Source organism: Ovis aries, chromosome 12 (genome assembly GCF_016772045.2).
Source record: "Ovis aries strain OAR_USU_Benz2616 breed Rambouillet chromosome 12, ARS-UI_Ramb_v3.0, whole genome shotgun sequence".
In the NCBI taxonomy this organism is placed as follows: domain Eukaryota; kingdom Metazoa; phylum Chordata; class Mammalia; order Artiodactyla; family Bovidae; genus Ovis; species Ovis aries.
Window position 1 is genome coordinate 4,117,874 of NC_056065.1, and position 25,790 is coordinate 4,143,663.

The 25,790-nt window shown below is 54.4% G+C and overlaps 1 protein-coding gene across 2 annotated transcripts in view; it reads left to right on the forward strand.

Annotated features, from left to right (window-relative positions):
* Window positions 1-25,790, forward strand: part of RASSF5 (Ras association domain family member 5) — a 74,378-nt gene that overhangs the window by 8,329 nt on the left and 40,259 nt on the right. For both annotated transcript variants that reach the window (XM_027976238.2, XM_060396292.1), the window contains exon 2: window positions 18,316-18,437. In XM_027976238.2, coding sequence (XP_027832039.1) covers window positions 18,316-18,437 — 122 coding nt within the window. The remainder of the gene's footprint in view (window positions 1-18,315; window positions 18,438-25,790) is intronic.

Below are 25,790 nucleotides of genomic sequence, written 5' to 3' on the forward strand. Positions count from 1 at the left end.
TCCAAAGAAAACTCAGAGATGCCTTATTATTCAAATGGAACAAAAGACTCCAGCTGTAACTTGAGCATTTTTAGAAAAAAGAGGTTGAGCGTACAGTATGTAAATGTCTCTTCTAGTATTGAAAGTTTTTAAAAGCAGCCTGGAAGGACCTTTTTATAAATAGGGTATATCATGGTGAGAATTTATTGCAACCCAGCACGTATGGGAAGGATGGTGAAGGATGTTCCTTCAAATTATGTTGGCCTTGGCTGGACTCTTCAGCATGACCCTCTGACCAGAGGGTCAGTGCTTAGATGCTGGGGCAGCAAGAGGTGATTGTGTTCCTCCTAAAATATTCCTACAGTAGAAAATCTATCCAAGTTTTCAAAAGATCAGGAGTAAGGATTCTAGAACCTTCCAAAGCCCTGTCTGGCTTCTCAGCCAGTTCTTTTCTGCTGGCTTCCCCAATGACTTAACCTGTCCACAAAACATCTCTGTGATGAGGAAGAGGGGAAGTGAGATCAGTGCCTCCTCAAGCCCAAGTGGGGCATTCAGGAGGGATTTTCCCCCATGACACATGACTCAGGATTTAAAATTCCCCCAGCATGTGCGTGTCCTCCTCTCTGAGCATGAGAATGGGAATGCCACCCTTGTCTGTCCTTAGCCAGGCGGGAAAGCCTGGGTCCTTGTGAAGATCTTATGTCCCTGTGGGGCCAGGAACCTGGGCTCCTGACCTCGCACGGTGAGCTGGTATCCTCTCAGGACCTGGACTCACTTGTGAGTCTCGTCTGTGCAGAGCCGCTGGGTAAACTTGTTGTCTAGTTGCTATTGTGTCTGGCTCTTTTGCAACCCCATGGACTATATATAGCCCACCAGGGTCCTCTGTGCATGGAATTCTCCCAGCAGGAATACTGGAGTGGGCAGCTTTTCCCTTCTCCGGGGGATCTTCCCAACCCGGGATCGAGCCCAGGTCTCTTGCGCTGGCAGGCGGAGTCTTCACCACTGAGGCACCAGGGAAGCTGCTGGGTAAACTAGAGGGTCACCATTAGCAGTCCCCACGAGGGAGCATTCGGGAGAAAGGACCAGTGTCCCAGCCCGCGGAAGGGGGCCTTTGGGGACACCTCTGTATTAGATAGATGACTTATAAACTGTGTGCTTCATTGTTCCTAGACCAGGTGCTGAGGGTCTCAGCAGGAAGGGGTGGTCCAGCTGGGTCCTCCTGGCCAGAGCTCCTGTGAGGGGCAGGTGGTCAGGGGGGCAGTTTGGAAGGCCAGGTGCAGTTTAGGTTTGTGCTACCATTTTCTCCTCTCGGCGGCCGGAGGACCTTGCCTCTGGGATACGATGTCACTCAGCGTCCTCTGTGGCCTAGGGAAGAACCACAGCATAAAGGGGCAGAAGCAAGTTGGAGGCTGCACGAGGGCCCTCGGGACTGTCAGCTGAACTCGTGAGCGTTCCCTTTCTGGACTCAGCCCGCAGAGGTGTAGACGCAGCTTCCCTGGTCCTCTGGGGTCGCTCTCCTCTGGTTGGAGGATGGCGCCCCGCTCCATGTGAAGCGGGGCCCTGCCAGCGGCCGGTGGGTGAGTTCTGGAGCCTCTGGGCAGCATGGAAGCAGGATCCCTCTCCCTGATCTTCCTAGAAGGTTCTGCCACCGCTAATCGCCCACCTTGCCTGGGTGACAGCCTGTCTGGGGACGTCCCCCCCAGGACTCGGGTGCTTCTGCGAGTCATGTTGAGGGGACACCCTGTGAACCCCACGTTAGGGCAAGAGAACAACAGCGCTGCCTCTCCACGTGTGTGTGTGTGTGCCTACTCAGTCGCTCAGTCGTGCCCGAGTCTGCAGCCCGCCAGGCCCCTCTGTCCACGGGATTCTCCAGGCGAGGATACTGGAGTGCGTTGCCGTTTCCTCCTCCAGGGGGCCTTCCCCACCCAGGGGTCGAACCCGAGTCTCTTGCCTGCATTGGCAGACAGGTCCTTTACCGCTAGCGCCGCCTGGGAAGCCCTCTGCCTCTTCACGGGAGACTGTTCTCTTTCTCCCTCCGGCTTCTGTCGCCTCCTCTCTGCTGGGGTATTTGCTCTCAGATAAGCAGTCTGACCCTCTTGAGGCAACACCGCTTCCTAGGGGCCCTGGCAGCTGAGAGCTCTTCCCCCACATCAGGCTGGGCCTGGGAGGATGTGAATTAGCCAGTCGTCCCTTAGGAACCTGTGCAGCTGGTAAAGCATTATTAATCCAACATCCCCAAAGAGATCCATTAACGAGTTCCTGGGCTGGGCACCCACGTGAGGTAACTGATCACTCCTGTCGTCTGCTGAAACTTTGGAGACGTTGATTTCTCAGACTCCTAGGCGCTCCTGAGAAGCGAGGCCCAGGGCGGGCCCTTTCTGCAGCCCGTTTGGGGGCATGTTTATCTTATCAAGCTAAAAGCCCCAGGAATAGAAAGTTTTCCGCTGGGGGGAGGTGGAGGGGATGGGACCTGAGCTGGGAAGAAGGCATCCGTCCGGCTGGGCTGGTGCTGGCCCAGGGTCCCCAGTGCCCTGGCCTGCCTTCGGAGGAGCAGGGAGGCTGGGCTGATTGCAGCAGAGCCTGGTTCGCACAAGGCCTGGAGTCCTGGGCCAGCGGCTCTCTGCTTCGTCGCCCTGTGCCCTACGCCAGGCCTGGAGAGAAGCTAGTGATCCCCCAGCAGCCCAGCGGGATGACGGAGGGCCGGGTGGAGGAGGCGGCCTCTGCCTGCTTCGGAACCGTCACCTTGCGACTCCAGCGCCTCTTCCGCAGGCTCCCCAAGGGCCCCTGGGGGTCCCTAAAGCCCCAGACCCTCCCTGGGCTCCGCCCCAATGCCCGGCTGGCTCGAGGTAGGTCTGGGTCACTCCAGCTGGGGGTGTTCGGGGGTGGGAGGGCCAGGCTAACGGCCTTCTCCGTGGGGAAGGCCATGAGGGAGCCCCTGGCCAGTTCATGGTAGTTCATGCTGAGCTCAGCACCCCTCCTTGTGCCTCCTGACTCCCCAGGACCAACACTCAGGTGCTGCCGACCTGCCAGGTTTAGGCGGGACTTCAGAAGCCCAGGTTTGCTGTGGGTTTTAGCAGCTTGTTCTTGACTGAGCATGAGGGCCAAGCAGTGACCCCAATCCAGCCCCTGAGTGTATGGAATACAGACGGGCATCTTGAGTGACCCCTCTTTCTCATTTCTGGGCATCCTGTGGCTCCCAGGGGCATCACACCTTGCCAAGCTGCTGGGTCGGCCTTCTCAGGCCCCTGGGGCAGTGAAATGACACAGCCAAGCCTTCTCACCTGCACGGTTAGTGGGGGTGCCTGTCGTGCCTGTTGGGGGCTGGAGGCTGCCGGGCAGAACACTGCTGGACAGGAGCCCAGCCCTGCCATGTCTAGGCTGCAGTCTCCTCCCGCAGCACGAACTGGGGTGAGCACAGTCCTCGCTGGGGAGGGGTAACGGGACGGAGTGGGTGAGTGGAAGATGAGGAGGAGCGACTAGCAATCCAAAGTTTCCCGGGATCGGAGGTCATCAACTCCTTTTTTTTCTTTTTTTCAAACAAAGGCGGCAAGCTGGTGGCCGGTCCAGGACTGGGACTAGGCTCCTGCCTTCCAGTCCAGCCTTCTCCCTGCTGAAGCAGACTAGTTAACTCTATCCTGCATTTCTGTACCACTCTTCTGTTAAAGATCCAAGGGATTTGTGTTTATCTGGGTTTTTCATTTGTTTCTTTTAAATATCATTTATTCCATCCTCTGTAGACCTCTATATGGTGAGGGTGGGAAAGCGGTGATTCTGTTTCACAGATGAGAGGACTCACAGAAGTCAGTCCCCGGGCTGACGGTCAGAGCCGTGCGGTCAGGCCAGAAACCCCTCCCTGACGGGCTCTGCTCATCTTCCTGGCCTCTAGTGGCCTCTCTTTGCCCGCTGGCTCTTTGGTACCATAAGCTTTCCCCTTTGTCTCCGTGCTGTTCTCTCATGCATTCAGGCCCAGGTAGGCATCTGGGTGGGTGATAACACCAAGCCTTAGGGACAGAACTAAACTGAAAGATCATCTCTGAGCCCAATTTGTGGAAGCGTTTAGAAGATCGTATGATCTTAACTCTGGAAAATCTGATTTTCCTGATTACAGTTTTACAGCTTAAAAAGTGAGAATTTTAATTCCCTAGATCTTAATCCCTATTTGGAGCCTAAATAATCGATCCTCATCAATAGCCTAACACACACTGTGACCCTCATAGAGAGGACGGCTGAAGACCGAGTTCCTCAATTTAAATGTTCAGTCGTGTCTTCCCATCCACCCTCTTCCCTCCACCCGCCCTTAAGAATTACTCAACAGAGCATTTCCTTGCTCCTTTGCTCTCCGGCCCGAAGAGTTATAGATTTAATGGAATCAATCAGGCCTGGAGTGGCAAGCGTTGAGGTCAGGGCAGACACAGCCCTGCAGCTACCGCTCGTTCGACTCATGTCCGCATTTGGTTAGATTGACTGGAAGAGGAGGGGCGAGCAGGATGCGCAGGGACGGCGGGGTGGTGGGCTGTGCGCGGCAGACTGCAGCTCCGTGAGCAACCTGCAACGTAGCATTTAAGGGAAGGGGCTTGGAGCCACGCCAGCTTTGTTTTAACCTCATTGAAGTGCAGCTGATTTATAATGTTGTGTTTAATTTCTGCTGTACAGCAAAGTGACTCAATTACACACACACACACACACACACACACACATATATACATGTTATTTTCTGTGACAGTTTATCACAGGATAGTGAGTATAGTTCCCTGTGCTATACTATAGGACCCGTTAGTTATCCATCCAGTGCACAACAGTTTGTACCTGCTGACCCCAAGCTCTCATCCGTCCTTCCCTCCCACAGCGTTCCTCCCCCTTGGGAACAAGTCTGTTCTCTATTTGTATGTCTGTTTCCGTTTCACAGGTATATTAGTTTGTGTCATGTTTTAGATTCCACATGTAAATGATATCATATGGTATCTGTCTTTTTCTGACTTACTTTGATTAGTACAATAAGATAATCTCTAGATCTATTCGTGAGGCAGGCCCAGTTGAGTCTGGACCTTGGAGGCCGAGTGGGAGGGCCTTCCTTGTACAGATTAACCTCTCTGAGCCTCAATTTCCCCCAGCATTAAATGGCGCCAAGAATCCCCACCTCTGGCTGGTGTTACACTGGTTAAACATGACCTCAGCAGAGACCAGCTGACATGATGCTGGTCACACAGCAGACCCCTCACCGGCAGCTGCTCCCAGAAAGACTTTGAGCCGTGACTCACCCTGGGTCATTGGTACCAGCCTCCAGTGCACTGTCTGCCCCTTCCAGCCTACCTGGGCCAAGGTGGGCCGCTCACATCTCCGTGAAAGAGATAGGGTTTGAAGATTTGCCCAGGCAGAAGTAGAGGAGGGCCATGAAACTCTTAAACACCTTTTCTGGAAAAATTCTGATCACTGAATTTATCATACTACTTAATTAACAGACAGGGCTGGATTAGCCCACCGGGCATCCTTAGAAGCGGAGCAAGCGTGTTGCCGAGGAGCAAGTCATAGGTCATTATAAAAGCCTGCTCAGGGGTCAGCAGGACGCAGGCCCAGCTCTCTCCAGAAGTCTCCGGTGGTCCTGGCTACAGGGATGCAGCTATAAAGAAGGCGTTGTGTGTCTCTCCTGCAGAGAGGGCCTCAGACGTAATCTATTTACTTTTCCCTTCCTGCAAAAGTCTCCTTCACCCAGTTGGTCGCTGTTCGGTTGGTGACTGGCACTCTGAAATCAGATGACATCAGATCAGGTGTGGAAATGCCAGTTGCCTGCAGCAGGCTGGCTGTCCCATGAGGGCGAGCCTCTGCTCCTGGCCTCCTGTGGCCTCCCAGCGCTCGGATCAGGCATGCCTGTGTGCAGACACCTGCGCATGCTTTCACACCTGCGCACCTGTTGAAGCTTCACCCGCTGCGCTGCGGCCTGCCAAGGCCGAGGCATAGCTTCTTGTGAAGCTCTTTGGCTGTCCTTATCTCTGGGGTCTGCGGAACACTACCAAAAATATACTCAAGCTTAGCAAGAGATGAGGTGGCCTTTTGCCCCTTCTCAGAGGTGGTATCTGCTTTAAAAACAAAAGCAAAAACCCAAAAAATCCTCTCAAACTCCTCCTGTTATTTCTGCCCCTGGCTGCTGGGCCCACGCCCTCTGTCTCCCAGCTGCCCAGGCTCCTCCTCCTGTCCCAGGGACGCGGCGGGGGGCCCTGAGCCCTGGAGGGGGGACCCCACCTGCTTTGTCTCTCCTACACCCAGAGCGGAGTGACAGGTGCCTGGAGGAAGCAGAGGCCCCTTCTGAGCTGCCCGGAGCTGAGACCGCGTCGGCAGCTCCACACTGGCTTTAGTTCCCGTGGGCTTCTTGCCGTTTCTTAAATCACCTTAAACCCCACAGTGGTATTTTTATAAAAAAAGGTTATTGGAGTACAGTTGGCTTACAGTGTTGCATTAGTTTCTGCTGTAAAGCGCAGTGAGTCAGTTATACGTGTTTCCACACCACTCTTAATCAGTAGGTCCTTATTAATTATGTATTTTTAAAAACATTTTACTTATTTACTTATCTGGCTCCACTGAGTCATAGTTGCAGCATGAGGGATCTAGCTCCTCCCCCAGGGATCGAACCCAGGGCGCTCTGCACTTGGAGTGTGGAACCTTAGCCGCTGGACCACCAGGGACGTCCCATTTCCCTCTCATGTGTGATACTCTGTACACGTCAATCCCACTCTCCCGATTTATCCCTCCTGCCCCACCCCCGGCTCCCTCCTTGGTAACCATGTTTGTTTTCTACATCTGTGACTCTCTGTTTTGTAAATAGGTTCATTTGTCCCATTTTTTTAGATTCTACCTATAAGTGATATCGTATGAGATTTGTCTGTTTCTGTGTGACTTATTTCATTCAATATGACAATCTCTGGATCCATCCATGTTGCTATAAATTGCATTATTTTGTTCTTTCCTACTGCTGTCTACGGTGTTTCTTAAAAAAACTTTTTAAGTGCTTTGGAAATAAGATTTATCTTTCCTGTGATGACAATCAAAACAGGATTAACACCTGTATTAAAAATATATGTGTAGATATTCAAAGTTATATATATATGTACTCCTTTTATATCCTTATATGTATGTGTGTATATATACTTTTCCTTTTACACAAGTTTTTGGATAAAACCAGCTGTCCTTTGGAACAATACTTGACCTTGATAGGCCCCCAGTAAATACTTGCATGCATACGCAGAAAACTGACCGTGATTAGGTAGATGTAGGGAGACAGGAGACATGTCGTAAAAAGGGTTAACTCTGCCTCTCGGAGTGTGTGCGTCCTGATGGGTGCGTGTACTTTAATTGTCACGCATCAGAAATTGTTTCCAAAAAAAAAAGATGTTGTGCTGTGTCTTTGCACTTCTGCATGGCCACACCCCAAATTCAACTTGGACATTTTTGGATGTGGTGTCAGACGGTCCAGATGACAAGCCTCCTACAGACTTGTGAGAAATGAGGTTCATTTGGCTTTCCCACCTCGTAGCATTTACTTGTACGTTTTACCAAAGTCTGTGGCCTCCTGCAATGATTGGTCAAGGGGGCATTTTCAGAGATGCTCTGTGGCGTTGCACTGAGGGCTGCAAACTCACCTGCCTCTGTCTTCTCCATCTGCATTTCCTCCTGATCATCCTTTTCGTGCGTAAGACCCCAGTACCACAGCATTAAAAGTCCAGTAAAACAGGGCACATCTCTTTAAAATGCTTGAAGCATCATTGGCAAACATAATGCATCTAAAATATAATACCAAAAATTTCAGTCAACCGAAAGATTGATTAAGTTAAAAATAGTTTTGCTGTTGCAAAAAGACTGAATCAGTTTAAAGGTGGAGTTAATTTTAGATAACTGTGTGATCACTATACTTACGACAGAATGTAAATATTGTAAACACTGGAAGTGTAAATAATGTGATACAGCGAAAATCAGGGGGTGGGGACAGAGTTGACAGGAGGGAGAGTTCTAGCATAGTCCTGGCAGGGAGTTAGTTAACGCAATCTAAACGTGAAGCGTGAATTGTTAAAGTGGCTTCAACCTCGCTTATGATTCTAAACATATATACACTTCCACATGGGGCCTCCCAGGTGTCACCAGTGGTGAAGTAGCCGCCTGCCAGTGCAGGAGACACAGGTTCAAGCCGCGGGTTGGGAGGCTCCCCTGTCTGTGTGCTCCTTGTTCTTGCCTGGAGGGTCCCACAGACAGCGGAGCCTGGAGGGCTGCAGTCCATGGGGTGGCAAAGAGTCAGACACGACTGAAGCGAAGCAGTGTGAACACACAGGTGCGCACATCCGCGGAAGGCAGTTTGGAGGGAACGCTTCAGGGTGCAGCACCCCCAAAGAGCTAAGTGACGTGGAACAGGCCACACGGGCAGGCGCCCTGGGCTCAGGCCCCGGCCCCTGCCTCACTGGCCCGGGGGGGGGTACTGCCTGACCCCCCCTTGCTCCTGCACCTTCCATCTGAACTTGCCACGCACCCTCCTGCCTCCAGCCCCTCCACGGGCCCCTCCCAGAACACCCCCACCCGACACGCTTGGCCTGGTCTGACCGCGGGGCTTGCCCTCTGTTGGTGCTTTCAGCCTAGGGACGTGTGCTTGTGTCGGAGACAGGTGAATAATGGGCCCGCCCAAGAGGCACACCCACCCACACCCACCCACGTGGGACGCGATCGTGCCTCTGCAGGCCGGCCTGGGTGCCAAGTTGGGGAAGAGGGTGCAGAGGACACGCTGAGCCTGCCTGGAACTGTGACCACCAAGAAGCCAGGCTCAGGGAATGAGCAACTGCCCCTTAGACCCAGGGACCAAGGCCCCGGGGAAGAATTGTACATATCTGCTTTGGCTCCCGAGCAACTGCTCAGCGGAACGTTTTGCCTTTCCCTTCAGTACAGAAGGGTGGCTTCAGAGTGCACACGTCACCCCTCCAGCCCTGCCGCACGTGCCCTCGATGTGCCACTTGGCAGAAGGGGGTGGCCCAGGGTCTTGAGGTGGCATCGTGTCCTCAACTCAGCCCAGGCTCCTCGCGTCACCCCCGGCGCCTTCACTCCCTTGACCTGCTTCACCCAGGGCCCTGCTTTCCGTGAAGCCTGCTCATCCCAACTCCCCTTTTACGTGGGGACTCAGCATCCGATCCAGACTTGAGCGTGTTTAGGAGCATTCCCTCACGGCTCTTTGACAGCATCCCAGTGCAGCCAGCCGCCTGCGTCTCCTGTCCGTGGGAGGGCTGGCATCTCTGACCCAGGACACAGGCCTCACTTCCAGGCCGAGCCTACCATGACACCGCCCTCCCTTTCCCAGGCTTGCATTCTGACACAGTCTGTGTGTGTGTGTGTGTATGTGCATTCTGACACAGTCTGTCTGTGTGTGTGTGTGCGCACGTGTGTGTGTGTGTGTGTGTGTGTGTGTGTGTAGCTGGGGCTGTGTGCTGTGAGAAGGCAGCTGTGTGTCTCCAGGCCCTCCAGGCTGGGGTCGGGGGTGCTGGGTGCCCTCAGCGGTGGCCTGTCCTCTGAAACAAGGAACTGCACTGTATGGCCTTGAGGGGGGCTGGGGTTCCGGTTTCTTCCTGGAAACGTGAAGATGCAGACCTCCTGAGCTAGAGGCCTGACCCCAGGAGTGTGGAGTTCCTATTCTCTTGCTGCCAGCCTCATGAGACGTTCAATCAGGAGTATGAAAACTGTAGAGACTGTGGTGAGTCTGCCAGTGGCCCCCGACCTCCAAGGCTGGCAGATCCATCCTCCTCTCTCCCTCCCCTCTGTCCGGCACTACCCATCCTCTCGTGACTCTGCCTCACTCCCTGGGCCACCAGAAGCGGTGCTGGAGGGAGGAGGGGCAGGTAGGAGGAACTTAAGGGACAGGAAAGTTGCATGATTTGTCTTACTTAATACATTGGAAGACAACCCCGAACTGAGAGATTTGAGGGCTGGCAACCTGCCTGCCAGTGCAAGAGACGTAGATGTGGGTTCGATCCCTGGGTCGGGAAGATCCCCTGGAAGAGGGCATGGCAACCCACTCCAGTTTGCTTGCCTGGGAAATCCCAGGGACAGAGGAGCCTGACGGACTACAGTCCACAGGATCACAGAGTCAGACCCGACTGAAGCAACTTAGCTCGCTGGTATGCACGCGCATCCATCGTGCACTGAGTCAGCAGGAATCCTGCTTCCCAGGCTCAGGAGGCCCTCTGTTGCAAGTGACAGCTGCTGTCTGTTGGGCATCTGCTGTGTGCAGGCACTGTGGGGTGCGTTGAGCGAGTGAAGTCGCTCTGTCCTGTCCGACTCTTTGGCCACCCCATGGGCTGTAGCCTAACTAGGTTCTTCCATCCATGGGATTTTCCAGGCAAGAATACTGGAGTGGGTTGCCATTTCCTTCTCCAGGAGATCTTCCTGACCCAGGGATTGAACCCAGGTCTCCCGCATTGTAGGCAGACGCTTCACCATCTGAGCCACCAGGGAAGATCCATGGGGTGCTTTATTTTTTTTTTGGCAACAAAGCTGCTGGTAAGGAGGATATCATTACTTCCACTGTACAGATGAGGAAGCTGTGGCATCTCATAACCAATTAGAAGCAGAGCTTGCGCTCAGACCCTGATCTGTGTGGCTCTGGAGGCCAGATTTTGTGCACTTCAAAACTGATTGAGTGTTTTGCTTTTCTCACCCCTTCCCAAGGACCTCTACCATGCACATTAAACAGTGTCCTTTAAGGGGCCACGTGGCTTGCCTGAGAATGTCTGACTTACAGCTGCCGAGCGGGTGCACTTCGGTGCTCCGGGCGTGTGTCCATCGCCGGCCGCTCATCTGCCATCCTCATCTTTGCACGCGATACAGCAGTTGGCTCTGTTTGGGTGTCACAGGGAGCAGAGCCACAGAGCCTGGGACTCTGAGCGGGGAGGGCGGAGAGTCCACTGTTTGTGGGGCTTGACCTTGACCGAGGAGCTGGCCTCTGGTACTCCGCGAGGAGCTCAGTGCCAGGATTTCTGGCTGTTGCCCCAGTAGCTCCTAATCTCCCAGGGATGAAGGGACTGTAGATGCAGAAGCAGGCCAGAGAAGGTTCTCCCAGGCCAAGTGGCCTGGCTGGGCTGGGCCTCGAGCCATGAACGGGCACTTCCCAGGACAAGGCAGAGGCCTTGGAGAGGGGCGTTCTTGCTGTTACCTCCCGGGGCAGAGGAAGAAGCACCCGTCTCCCACATCGCTGGGCCCCTGCTCTCTTCTGCCCTTGGGTCACCGAGGGGGGTCACCTGACCCCCATCCCTGATGAAGCCCATCCCTGGCATCACGTAGTGTGGAGTAGGGAGGACCAAGAGCAAGTGGAGGGGACAGTTTATCAGAAAGTAGGGCTCCTGAAAAGCAGCAAGGTGTGATGGATTTCAACCCCAGTTCTGCCGCTCACTAGCCACAAGGGTCTCGAGAAGTCTCTTAACCTCTCCAAGCCTCAGTTTTCTCATCTCTAAAATAGGAGTGTGTGTGTTAGCTGCTTGGTCGTGTCCAACTCCTGCAACCCCATAGACTGTAGCCCACCAGGCCCCTCTGTCCATGGGATTCTCCAGGCGAGAGCACTGGAGTGGTTGCCATTTCCTCCTCCAAAAGGAACTATAGAAAGAAAGAAAGTGAAGTGGCTCAGTTGTGTCCGGCTCTTTGTGACCTGTGACCAGTCTCCTCCAGCCATGGGGTTCTCCAGGCGAGAGCACTGGAGTGGTTGCCATTCCCTTCTCCACTAAAACAGTAGAACAGCAGGGCTGGAAACTCCCATCCATGTGGAAAGCCACGTGCAGGTGTTTGCAGCAGCTTTACCCACGCCTGCAGCACCCGGAGGCCACCAAGCTGTCCTTCATAGGGGAATGCCTGAAGAAACCGCGGTCCATCCGGACGGTGGGTTAACATTCAGAAGTTAAAAGAGATGGAATGACGTGGAGGTACCTTAGGTGCGTATTGCTCAGTGAAAGAAGCCGGTCTGAAAAGCCTGTGGAGTGTGTGGGGCATTCTGGAAATGACAAGACGGAGGCAGTAAAAACAAATCAGTGTTTACCGAGGATTAGTGAGGAGGAAGGGGTGGGCAGGCAGAGCTCAGGGATACTTAGGGCGGTGAAACTGCGCCGTGAGACACTGCCGTGGTGGGTGCCTGTGTTCTCCATCTGTCCAAACCCGCGGGATGCGCAGCTCCAGGAGCGGACCCGGACGTAAATGGCGAGAGTGGCCGCTCAGCAGGGCTCGTCAGCTGCAACCAGGGCGCCACTCGGACGGGGGGGGGGGGGGGGGGGTTGTCAGCGAGGGGAGGCTGTGCATGTCTGCGGGCAGCGGGGACGCGGGAACTCGCTATATACTTCCGCTCACTTTTGCTGTGAACCTAAAACTGCTCTCAAGAATAAAGTCTGATGGGGTAGAAACATATCACGCGTGCTTAGTACTGATAATGTGGAAGCATGTGTGTGAAGTGTCTGGCACACTGCAGGTGGTGAACAATCGCAGCTTCTCTCATCACGGTGTGGGTCCAGGAATTGTCTTTGTTCATTTTTTGGTGGTATTTTTTCCATTAGTAAAGAATATAGATTCAATCTTAAAAATTCAAAAGCAAAATTTAGGAACTATAAAGAGGAAAAACACTTGAAATCTCATTACTCAGCAAACATATCACCTTCCAGATTTCTCTCTGAGCATTCTGTGTATGGTTTTATATAACCGGGACCATAAAACAGAACCTTTTTTCTCTTTCAGTGATATACTTGTGGACCTCTTTCCAAACTGATCAATATGAATCTACATCATCTTATATAACGGCTAAGTAGTATTTCATTTTAAAATGTAACTGTAACTGGCCCCCTGTAGATGGATATGGGGTATTTCTAGTATTTTGTTGCCATGAACAACTGTCTGATGAACCTTTTTGTGGAGACATATTTAGAGACAGATAAATACATATTCCTGCAGGAAACTGGTACCACCAAGAAGGCAAGAACCTTCTCATGTACCCACATCCTCTTTAATACTAAAAGTTATCAACCTTGGTTAGCAACTTTCTCTTCTGAAACTAAAGCAAGATTTTAGAAGTTCAAATGTTGGAGGGGCTGGGTAGGAATGCATGGCGGAGAGACAACCCAGGCAGGCAGAGGTGCCTCCCGAGGTGGGGAGGGCTGCCCATCTCCAGGCTCCGTGCGCAGCTGGCGCCTCACCTGTGCGGGGGGCTGAGGCTGGGGGCCTCCCCTGCTCAGCCTGGGGAGGGGGCGCAGTGGGCGTCTGAGGGACTTCCCAGGTGGCTTCGTGGTAAAGAACCTGCCTGCCAATGCCAGAGGTGGAGTTCAGTCCCTGGGTCAGGAAGATCCCCTGGAGGAAGGCATGGCAACCCACTCCGGTGTTCTTGCCTGGAGAATCCATGGACAGAGGAGCCTGGCGGGTCACGAAGAGTCACGTGAGGATGCGTCCAGGCCTTTGTGTCAGGATGCAGTGGGTCTGGGGGGAGGTCAGTGACATTGATGCCAGGAACACATACGGGCTTCCGGGATGCGGATGCTGGGGCCGTGACCGCTGGGGAGGCCGACTTGGGTTTTAGCCGCTTAATAAAAGTAGTTAATATTTATCGATCTCTTAGTTTGCGTCAGGTGTTATGATTTACATAATTACCTCATTTAGTGCTCTAGCAGCACTGTAAAGCAGGTACTTGCTCTAGGTCCACCCACTTCCCATTTCCCCATAGCACAGGACCAGTCCCAAGAACAGGGGGAAGTGGTTAGTTTGTTCCGAGGCTGACCTTGTCCAGGAAGGCCTGGGGTACCAGAGGACAGACACGGAGCTCCTGGACTCAGAGGCTGCTATGCTTCCCCGTGGGCCTCGGAAGTGGCTCTGATCACGGGGTGAGAAGCTGCTCTTCGCTGACCTGGGAGTGACTGCCAGGAGGCCTGTGGGCGCGCTGTAACCAGGCTCTGAGTCCTGGGAGCCTGCCCACCCTCACCCCACAGCCCGGCTCTGGCCAGGGCAGGGAGACTGAAGCAGACCAGCTCCTTGCTGTCTTGAGATCTTGCTTACAAGCCTGGGGTGAAAGGGCCTGATGGGTTCCTTATCAACAGAATGCATCTGGTTGAGAAAAATTAGCCTCTTTGTAGGCCTGTGTGCCTGTGTGTGTGTGCACATTTGGCAACTGGGGTCAGGCAAGAACTAACTTTGGCAGCCCTGGGGACTAAAGGGAGGTTTGTAGCTTTTGCATCTTGGAAAACAATCTCCAAAATGTTCCAGGCAGAGTTCACCTCCTCCGGGCTTCAGTGGAAGAAAGATGCATCTTGGGACTCGCTTGCCATGACCTCTGGACCTGACCCACTCGCTGGGGACAGTGCCTTTGGTGTGGCCTTCAGGGACCCAGAGGAGCGGGACCAGTGCAGGTGTGGAGGCCCCGCCCTTGGCTCAGCTCTCCACCTCCTCCCCCCTCTGCCAGGCTGCGCTGACCCCTGGGGTCTGTGAGGAACCCCCTGTGTTTGAGACTGAGGGCTCTGGGTTCTTAATTCTGCCCAGGTTTTGTGTTATGGGTTGAATTATATCCCCCACCCCTACAAACATGCTGAAGTTCTCATCCCAGTGCGCCAGATGTGAACTTGTTTGGAAACTTTAGGTAGTAGCAAGCGTGATTAGTCAGGAAGAGGTCTGCCTCAGAGGGTAAAGAATCTGCCTGTGGGAGACCTGGGTTCGATCCCTGGGTCAGGAAGACCTCCTGGAGGAGGGCATGGCAACCCACTCCAGTATTGTTGCCTGGAGAATCCCCAAGGACAGAGGAGCCCAGTGGGCTACAGTCCATGGGATTGCGCAGAGTCGGACATGACTGAGCAACTAAGCAGAGCACAGGAAGAGGCCGTGCTCCGGTAGTAGAGTCCCCTAGCCCAATATGACTGGTGTCTCGTGCAGGTGACCAGGTGCAGACACAGCCCACGGGGACAGCAGGCCCTCGGGACCTGTCCTGTGCTATGGGGAAACGGAAGGAGGCTGGACTCAGAGGTGGAGGCAGAGACTGCACTCCTGCAGCTAGAGGCCGAGGAACACCAGAGATCTTGCCAGCACACTCCCAGAAGCCGGCAAGAGGCAAGGAAGAAGGGTCCTCCTATAGTCTCCAGGAGGAGCGTGACCCTCCTGACCACTTGATTTCAGACTGCTAGCCTCCAGAACTGAGAGAGAATAAATTTCAGTTCTAGGCCACCTGGTGGGTGGTGCTTTGTTAGGGCAGCAAGGAATCCAGCACGGCCTGGGTCTGAGGGTGCCCCAGGAGCCCTTCCCCATCCGGACACACGGGCCCCTCCTTGGAGAAGGGCCCGTCTGGGGGTGCGCCAACATCTTTCCTTCCGTCTCGGGGGAAACGTGGCCCATGAGGGCCGAAGTGGTGGGCCCCGGTGGAACACGGCCCTGCCTTTGCAGCCTTGTGACTGTCCGTACTCAGAGCCCTGGGGGCCTGCCGGCTGCTGGCTGTGCTGGTGGGGTCGGCTTCTGGTGCGCAGAAAGGCCTGAGGACTCTGACTTCATCTCTGCTGGCCTAAAAGCCCTGGGCTTAGCGTTTCTGGGGGCCAGGAAATATCAAGACGTGCTTTGGTGGTCTTGCTCCGGTCTGTGATTCCGCGGTCTGATGGGACAGACTCATTGGTGCTCAAGTGTGTTTTTATAAAATCCCGAACCACTCCTCCTGGTCTCTTCTGTTCCCTGGCTCTGTGCAGCTCAGCATCAGACCCGTAAGAAAAAAGTAAGTAAATCTCCGTGTGGTTTTGATGCTCTTTTCAGAGCGCGTGTGCGTGTGTGTCAGTGAGAGACAGACAGGCACCGAGAGACTGCGCTGCACAGGTGGACTCAGGGTGCCCGAGTTGGCAGGACACAGCTGAAAGAAGACACTGCAGGGCGGCGTCCTCTGTCCAGATGCTCTTGCCTTTGGGAGCCAGGGGCAGCCCTCCCTCGGGGCAGAGCTGGCAGGCTCCCACCGGCTGGCAGCCCCGGAGCATCCTTCACGCTCTGAGCCCACCGGGAGCTGCACAGATGTGTCCCAGAAGCGGGCCCAGAGCAAGGCTTCTCGGGGCTCCCTTATTGAAGCCCTGGCATTTTTGGGCACTGCAGGCAGCAGAGACTCAGCCTGCACACCCTCCCCGCTGCCTTCCACCCTGCCAGGGGTGAGGTAGTCCCCACACTGGGCAGGAATCCTCTGGGGGCCCAGGAATGCATGGGGGCACTGGGAGGGGTATGGTGTGTGGCTCCGAGTGGGCCCCACACAGCCCCTGCACAGGCGAGACCGCTTCCCTGGAGGAGGGCCAGGAAGGCCTGGGTGGGCTGTGAAGGAGGAGGCATCATGGTGGGCCTGGCTGCGGGCACTGGGGAGGCGAGCAGCAGGGCTCCTGAGCGCCATCCCAGAGGGTGCTCGGGACTTCAGAGCATGGAGTCAGAAGGCGCCAGAGTTCTGGAATCCCCAGGTGCTATGCTGTGGCATCAACAGCAGAAACTGTCCAAGGAGGGTGGTCCCTGCACTCATCTTTGGGGACGGAAGGGAAGGTGGTGGCTTAAAGAGTGGTGGTCTCACTCCGAACCCCGCCCTGCCCCCCGCCGAGAGCCTGGGGAGAAGAGGAGACCCACCTTCACCACCAGCCCCCGCACAGCGCTTCACAGCTTTAAGATGATGTCCAAGGACTCCCCTGGCGGCCCAGCAGTTCGGAATCCTCCTTGCAATGCAGAGGACGTGGGTTCAACCCCCGGCTGGGGGACGAGGATCCCGCATCCCTGGATGTGTGCCACAGCTACTGAAGCCGGCACGCCGTACCTGGAGAGTCTGCATGCCTCAACAAAACATCCCACAGGACGCGAGGAAGACCCTGAGCGCTGCACACTCCCGACACAACCACACAAGTCATTAATAAAATTTTTTTTAAAGAAGGCAATCCCAATGTGCCGAGGTTCTGGAGCTTATTGAAAGGAAGGAGGCCAAGGCCTCATCAATCAGAAGCTTTCCTCGTCCCCAGGTTACCCAGACAGGCCCAGGCTGCCATACCGCCCCCCCCCCCCCACCCCCCCACCACAGGCCCACATCACCATCGGGCAGCCTTCTCACGGACACTGTGGCCGCCTCCTCAGCTGGGCCTTCCAGCTGAGCTGCCGCACCTTCAGGACAGGTGACCCTGGCAGGCCCAGCAGGTTCTGTGAGAGCCAGCCTCAGATCGGGGCATTGCTCACCCTGGGAAACCAGCCTCAGATCGGGGCGCTGCCCGTCTGGGGGAGCCAGCCTCAGATCAGGGCACTGCCCATCTGGGGGAGCCAGCCTCAGATCGGGGCACTGCCCGTCTGGGGGAGCCAGCCTCAGATCGGGGCACTGCCCGTCTGGGGGAGCCAGCCTTAGATCGGGGCACTGTTTGTGGGCGTGTGCTCCCTTCCCTTGCTGCCGTCCTGTTTCACTCCCATCCTCCATACACCCTCTCCCCTCACTGGTCCCAGCCTCACTGCCTCCTGCCCTCTTCAGCTTCACCTCCCTTCTGCCGGGGAGGTTCCAGAGAGGCAGCTGTGGCCCAGCCAGTGAGCTGTGTGTCCCTGGGCACCTGGCTTTACCTCTCTGAGCCTCAGCGTCCCTATCTTGAAGGTATTCCCCTATGCCCTTCTCAACTCTGGGCGTTGAGTCTTACTTCCATAGACGTGAACATTGTTTAGGAAATAAAGGTGAGGTTTCCCCAGAGGCACCTAGTTTGGGATGCTGTCTTTAGGCTGTGTCAGCCGGGTTAGAGAAGCTGACACATTTCTAGATGGGGTAGGGTCAGAGACAGGTGACGTTGATTATAACAATGGGATAACAGAAATTAGTAGAGTGCGCGCCAGCCTGAAGGGAGATGACCTAAGAGAAAGTCATCAAAGTCCCCCGGCCCCAGTTTCCATCTGTAAAGTGAAAGTGAAGTCGCTCAGTCGTGTCCGACTCTTTGTGACCCCATGGACTGTAGCCTACCATGCTCCTCCCTCCATGGGATTCTCCAGGCAAGACTACTGGAGTGGGTTGCCATTTCCTTCTCCAGGGGATCTTCCCGACCCAGGGATCGAACCCAGGTCTTCTGCATTCCAGGCAGATGCTTTAACCTCTGAGCCAGCAAGCAGCAGTAATAAGGGTTGCAGGGCCACACGCAACAGCAGAGGTGGGAGCAGTCTGGGAGCTGTAAAGCACCCCCTCACCTCCACGCGCACGGTGGCAGGGGGAGCCAGCGACACTCCCCCCTGGGGTCTCCCCTCCGCTCGCCTCCGCTGCCCTCCTGAGCGCCCTTCCCTCTGGGAGCCGCATGCTGCCCCCAGGGCGTTTCTCTGGCCACTAATCCCCCTGCGGTTCTCTCCCTCCAGACTGTAAATTCACCTGCCACCCGGAGTGCCGCAGCTTGATCCAGTTGGACTGCGCTCGGCAGGACGGCGCCTCCCGGGATAGGCCGTCTCCAGAGAGCACCCTCGCCGTGACCTTCAGCCAGGTAGGCAGCACGGACCGCGGAGCTTGACCTCTGAGGGGTCTGGGCTCCCCTCACCCCCACGGGCTCTGGTGAGTGGGAGGTGCGCGGGTGTTCCACGTTTGCCGGATGTTCCACGTTTGCCGGATATTCCACGTTTGCCGGATGTTCCACGTTTGCCGGATGTCGGGGGCCCGTTCCCGCAGGATATCGGGGGCCCGTTCTTGCCGGATGTCAGGGTCCCGTTCCCACCGGATGTCGGGGGTCCCTTTCTCGCCAGATGAGGTCCACGGCACACACTCAGATTCTTCACCCAGTTCTGATGGGGCAGGGGGCAGGTGGCTACACCGCCAAAGCAATCCTCCACTGCACTGCGTGTCCTATGACTCAGCTCCATTCTGGCACTTTCTGCGCACGCCACCACCCCCGCCATGACCACTGCAGATACCGGTCACAAGGCCGTGCTCTCACCCGTGCCCCTGACCCACTGGCTACAGATCCAGGTTCCACAGCCCCCTCCTGAGGCCCAGTTACTTTGCTACTGCAGCTCACAGAACTCAGAGGCATTTTTGGCCCACTAGATTACCAGTTTATTATAAAAGGATGTAAGGGGAACGTCCTGATGGAAGCCATGCGGACAGCAAGGTAGGCAGAAGGCACACGGAGCTTCCGTGCCCTCTCCCAGCCCTGCTCTCTCGGCACCTCCCTGTGTTCACCCACCCAGCTCTCCAGCCCCATCCTTTCGGGGTTTTACAGACAGGACTGATCAATTCCCTGGCCACTGGCAACCATCCTTCAGCCCCTCCCCAGTCCCCAGAAGCCTGGCAGCTGGGAGGGAAACTTCCTATCCTAACCCTTGGTAGGTTCTCCTGATCCTTAGGTGGGGTCCAAAGTCACTTCATCAACATAGGAAACATCTTTCTTGCTCTGTACTTGGGAAGTTCGAAGGGTTTTTGGAGCTCTGTGCCGGAAACGGAGAGAGACCAAGGATATGGTTCTTGTGATAAATCGCAGGTGGCACACCCCTTGCCAAGGGGCTGGGGGCATGGAACAGGGTGGAAGGAGCAGGGACGCCTGCTGCTTTTGAGAAGTGCCCTGTAGTCCACCCAGGCACAGAGCCTGCCTTGTCCTAGGGCTCCAGCCACGGGGTGCGGTATGGGTGGGGGTGGGAGTCCCAGGGAAAGCTCCTGAGGGTCCTCTGAAGCCTCGTAGCCCTGGGGTAGTGGGGGTGCTGGCGCTGAGGTGCTGGCAGTGCGTTGTCAGGCCAGCTTCAGAGGGACTGCACAAGTGTTTCCCTGTGTCAGAGGACCAGGAAGATGATGCCCAAAGCAGTTCTTGATTCTGGGCTTTGCCGAGGCACTTGAACCAGGATGTATTCGACCTTTGATGTCAAGCCTTTGGGAGGGAGACAGGAGAGCCTTGCTTTTAATTCCTGCATTGAACACACATTGATTTATCTGCTGTGTGCCAAGCACTGGTAAGAGTGGGGGTCCTCAGAGAACTTACATTCTGGCAGGAGAGGCAAAATACAACCAAATAGTATATGCTGTGATACGAGTTTCAATAAAAGTATGAGCCAAGTGTTCTGAGTAGACAGTGTACAGGGAAGTGCGGCGGTTTCTGTTGGGAGAAATCAGGGAATACTTCCCAGAGGAGGTGACATTTCCTCTAAGCCTTAGTGTATGAGTCGAAGGTTGTTGGTCAAGGAAGTAAGGAGTGTCCCAGGACGTCATCTGTTTATTTATTTAACAAATATGTTTTGAATGTAGACCATGTGCCAAGCCCAGGAATGCTGGGAACTTAGTGATACAGTCAAGTAGGAGCAGCCCTTTAAATAAACCCCTGGTTTCTGAGGGGAAGGCCCTTGGTGCTGTGAGAGACAGCACAGATGCTGAATGACTGGCTATTTCCTCAAGAGAATACGAGTGGGCCTGGGGAACTGGGGTCCAGTCCCAGGTCCCCAGACTCGCCACCCACACGTGCTTTTTCCAGCCATGATGGACCTGCTCAACCATGTTCAGTCACTGGGTCCACCCGTGGGTGCTGCCAGCCTCCCTGCTGCTATTCCCCAGGCCTTTCCTCCCACTGGGAAAGCAGGACAGGAAGCAGATATGATGTGTATTTTTATTAAAATGATATGAAATTGGTTCTGAAAGCTGTGTCTCTGGGACAAGCTTGCAGGCACTGAGTCACCTGGCCTCCCCTCTCCACAGCTCCCGTGCCCCGTGGCCGGGGCTGAACTGAGACACCGGGAGCCTGAGCCGCAGGGCAGCCTGCCATCCGCCCTGTGGCGGTGGGCCGGTGGGAGGTGTCGTCCCAGGCTCAGTCCCAGGCATCATGGACAGAGCTGTGGAGCTCTGTACTCAGCCCAAATCCCCCTAGAACAAGCTGCCAGCCCATGTGACGTGGTGTCTTGGAAATTCACAGGGCATGAGGAGGTTGTCCTGCACACTATCCACAATCAGTGGCAATATAGAAATAACGTAAACACGTCAAGAAAGATGAACACACGTACTATGCGGAGCTGTACAGTCAAGACCATCTCATGCTGTCTGTACCGCTACCATTCATTGGATATCACGGCAAAGGCCCCGAGGAGAACACCGTGTCTGTATTAACCTGGGATTATGGAGGACATTCTGAACAGTGAGAAAAGCTATGATTCATTGCCCAGTTTCTCTGCTGCTGCCTGTCTGAGGCTTCCTGGCATTGGAAGAAACCAGTACATTGATATGATGAATCAGTGTAGATCATCAAAACATTTTTTCAGCAGGAAAACTGCCTGTCACCTTTTACCAGTAAAGCTGGTGGTAAAGAACCCGCCTGCAACGTGGGAGACCTGGATTCGATCCCTGGGTTGGGACGATCTCCTGGAGAAAGGAAAGGCTACCTACTCCAGTATTCTGGCTTGGAGAGTTCCACGGACTGTATATTCCCTGGGGTCACAGATTCGGACATGACTGAGCGACTTTCTGGAGAAGGAAATGGCAACTCACTCCAGTACCTTTGCCTGGAAAATCCCATGGACTGGAGCGACTTTCACTTTTCAATTGCCATACAGGCATAGTGGGTGGTGCAGGCTGGCTGTATCACAGAAGATGATGTAAAGATATGCACTTTGCCTGAGAAATACACTGTTGATAGGATCACTGATGCAGGCCCTCAGCTCTCTGGATCACTAGATTACAGCGTGGTACATAGCTTATATGGGGCTTCCCAGGCGGTGCTAATGGTAGAGAACCTGCCTGCCAGTGCAGGAGACGAAAGAGATGTAGGTTTGATCCCTGGGTCAGGAAGATCCCCTGGAGGAGGGCATGGCCACCCATTCCATTATTCTTGCCTGGAGGATCCCATGGATAGAAGAGCTTGGCGGGCTGTGGTCCACAGGGTCACGCAGAGTTGGACACAACTGAAGCAACTTAGCACGCATGCGCATTGTTTAAATAACAAAGCATTTATTTATCTGGATGCACCAGAGTCCGGTGACAGCAGAATCGCAGTTCCTCCTCTTGGCCATGCTGTAATGAATCGGTGCCAGGGTGATTATTCTGAAACTCTCTAAGGTATTTGTTTCAATAGATGAGCATACTAATGAGAGCTTACAAATGTCCTTGAGATAGACCTGTCCCTGGTTAAAAATGTGTGAAGTACTGCTGATTGGAAGTTGCCTGTAAGAAAGGCCCCCTGGTGGCTCAGTGGTAAAGAAGCCGCCTGCCAGTGTAGGAGACATGGGCTTGATCCTTGATCCAGGAAGATCCCACATGCAGCCGACTACGCCGGTGCGCCACAGCTATGGAATAGCCTGTGCTCTGGAGCTCGTGCTCCACACAAGGGGAGCCCCAGCAACGAGAAGCAGTCCAACTAGAGAGTCGCCGCCGCTCGGCGCACCAGAGAAAAGTTAGCGCAGCAGTGAAGACCCAGCGTGGCCACAAGTAAATACATAAAAATTATTTTTTTTAAAAAGGGACAAGTAATACGTTCGGATCAACTTCATTCATCGTGGAGGAATGTCTCATTCCTAAACAGATTCCTGTAACTCATGTACTTAGTATGAGAAGAAAACTTTTGTACATCCTCCACACGCTTCAGAATTGGAGCTGTCTATACCGGAGTCTGCGTGGAACCAGACCTCTCGGGAGGGCCGTGCCCCGTCCAGGGTGAGAAAAGGAAGGGAGACAAATCTGACCCCCAAGCCCTGGGGAATGATGCGGACTTTGGCGGAAGACTTTCTTTAGAAGGTGGAGGAGGGAAGTTACATAGCCCACCAGAGAGCAACGTCTCCTAAATATCTCATTTAGACTATTTCCCCCCACTTTCTTTTCCACTGGGAACTTCCAAGTCTGTCTTTCCGTTCTCCTTGAGCCTGCCCAGCCCACTGCATCCTGGGTCCTACTCTGGGTCTCTGTTTCTCCCTCTGGAGCAACAGGTCTCAAATGGGGGTGGTTTTGCCCTCCCCTCTCCGCCGGGTCACGGGCAGTGACTGGAGACATTTTTAGCGGACACAGCTTGGAGGAGGCTACTAGCACCCAGTAGGCAGAGGCCTGGGATGCTGCTGAATGATTCCAGTTGTACAGGAAAGCGCCCCCTCCACTTCACCCCCCGCACAACAAAGAATCATCTAGACCCAGTTGTGAACAGTGCAGCGTGAGAAACCCAAACGAAGCCTCACTTAGCCGACACTCTCAAGTGCGGGGTGGGGAGGGGGAGGGAGCAGGAAGCCCCAGAGCAGGGCCTGGAGTTTGCTGGATGCCTGTCTCATCCTCAGAATTTCAACAGTGAGCAGGTGTTTCCAAGTCTGAGTATTTGGGAGGAGAGTGACTCCCCTCCTTCTGTTGGGGAGACGTGTCGACCTTGGAATTTTCTGGCAGGCTCAATCAGGGCTGTGCCTAGAGCAGAACCACCACAAAAATACAGAAGGAGCCAAGAGCCCCTCGTGGGTGCCGAGCAGCCCCCATGGCAGCTAGCCTGGAGTGGGGTTTGCTCAGTGGGGTTTGCTCCAGGGCTGGCTGGGTTGGGCTGCAGTGTTTGCCTTGGACAGGCCTGGCTGCATGCTTCAGCACAGCTGGGGCAGCACCTAGCCTTCTATCAATAAAACCTGGGCCCTGCTCCAGCCTCACTCGCCTTTTCTAAAAAGCCTGTTTGTGCTGATTTCCGCCTTGGCTCGATCTTCTGTTGTGTTGCATACCAGGATGGAGCTTTGCGTTCACCTTGACCTCGCCACCTGGTCTGAGCTACCCAAATGTTCGAGTGCCATTTTCAGGGGGTGGGGTGGGGATTTTCAGGGGGTGGGGAGGGCCCTGATCGGAGCTCTGCCAGTTTGGAGGCACATGACTGTTAGGAGGTCTTGGCTTGGTGGCATTTCTTTGCTCTGCTGTTGAAGGAAAAGAAAAATCATTGATCTTCCTCCATCCAGAAGGAACCACTGTTCGTTAACATTTTTACATTTTCTTCCTGTACGTTCATACATTTTTCAAAACACAGTTGAGATCATCCTGTCGATAAGAGTTTGGCCTCAACCTTTGAAAAGCAGTAATCCCAAGGTTCAGGCTGTCTTCTCTCTGCCATGAGAGGTGGGGAGGGGGGAAGACGGGGTGAGTGTTTAGGGGGCGGGAACGGGCTTAAAGCCCCAGCTGCACTCAGAAGCTCTGTGGGTTGTGCACGTCTCTCCCAGGTGGAGAAACAGAGGAGGTGCGGCTGCGAGCTGCCCATGCCTTAGTCAGTCTCTCCTTGGAGATCGCCAAGGTCTGGCATGACTGGCTTTTCTCTTGGGCACCCTTTGCTGACCAAGCAAATCCCTTCAAGTCCGCCCAGGTCTCCTCTTCAGTTTAAGGCTATTTCCTAGAGGACGTGGTTGCCGTCAGCTGAAGATCACAATACGTTGCCAGAACTGCTGCAGTTCCCTTATTTGGGGGCATGCCCCAAAGACTTTACCCTTCAGGTGGTGCGAAAGTTGCTCTTACCCTGTCACCCCTGTGATGAAAGAATCCCGGGGGCTCCCCAGTGCCCTCCGGACAAAGTGAGACCTCTGCTGGTCTGGCTTGGTCCTTTCTGTGCCTACCCGAGAGCAGAAGCCCTTGCCCACAGCTGTGGATTCTTACCAGGACCTGCTGCTGCCCAGAGGGACGTGGCAGCTCCGTGCCCGGCCTTTGGTGCCCCTTTCCTCGGCACGTGGAAGGCACGGGCGACAAGACAAACACAGCAGCACTCTCCCTCCCGCTCAGCTCTAAGGGATCTCCTATCCATAGGGCCCAGATTCCCCCCTCCTGGTGGCACCCCAGAACCCAGCAGCAGGCTTCAGAAACGAGGCTCTTGGCCCCAGTCTGCAAGTCCAGCCCCGCCTGCTGCAGTTCCCAGACCTCCCCAGGCACTTTCCACACTGAGGACTCTGGCCATGTCAATAGTCCACCGGTGCTACTATTTACTTAATATTCCTCTTCAAATAGATTTCTTTTATTAAACTTAAACTTATGTTAGAGGACAAAGTTTCAGTCCTTGAATCACCATTGATGTACTTAGGATTTTTTTTCCTGATACTCATAATTAATATTTAATCTCTAAAATTAAAAAAGCAGTATGCCTAAGGACTGTCTCAGATTCCTTCCACATGTAATGATAGAGCCAGGCATTGCTTTAAAGTCCTTTCTGGTGCCCTCAGTGGGCAGCAGAGACTGCTCTCCCCAAATACCAGCGCACTGGGTCCAGCCACTGCCTCCTGGGCACCGTGATCAGTGGAGAGAACTGTAGGAGTACCAGGAAGGAAATTCCAGCCACTGGCACCAAGACCCATGTGGTTTTCCAAAGGAGGGATGGGTCTGCGTGTACTGACAAGGGATAGTGCCAACAGAGACAAGCCACTCAGTGGTACATACAAGACAATCCATTTGTACCTTGTACATGTGTGTGTGTGTGTAAATGTGTGTGAGAGTGAGGGCCTGCAGGGCACCCAGCCAACTGCTGGAAGATATTTCACCTTGGGAGGGGGTGGGGGGTGACTGGGGTAGAGTGAGAGAACCCTTGACTTTGGCTCTTTGCTTCGGGGCTATTTGAATAAGCCGATGCTATCCAGATGGTTCTCGTGTAATATTTCTAAAAGGTAATACCTATTTTCTTAAAAGAAAGACTCTTGGCCTGGATGACAGGAGAGCCTGGTTCTAATTCAGACTGTGCAGATGACATTGTGGACGTGTGACGGGCACAAGCCTCTTAGCTTCCCTGAGCCTCAGGTTTCTCCTCTGAGCAATGGTGGTTCTGTGGCTGCAGCGAGATGTAGGCGAAAGCATCTTGGTGTCACCAGGTAACATTCCAAGGCCGTCTCTGGTGCCTTCAACAGCCTTAAGGGATTTTTTTTTTTTTAATCATGTTGCCCTGTGATGGAAG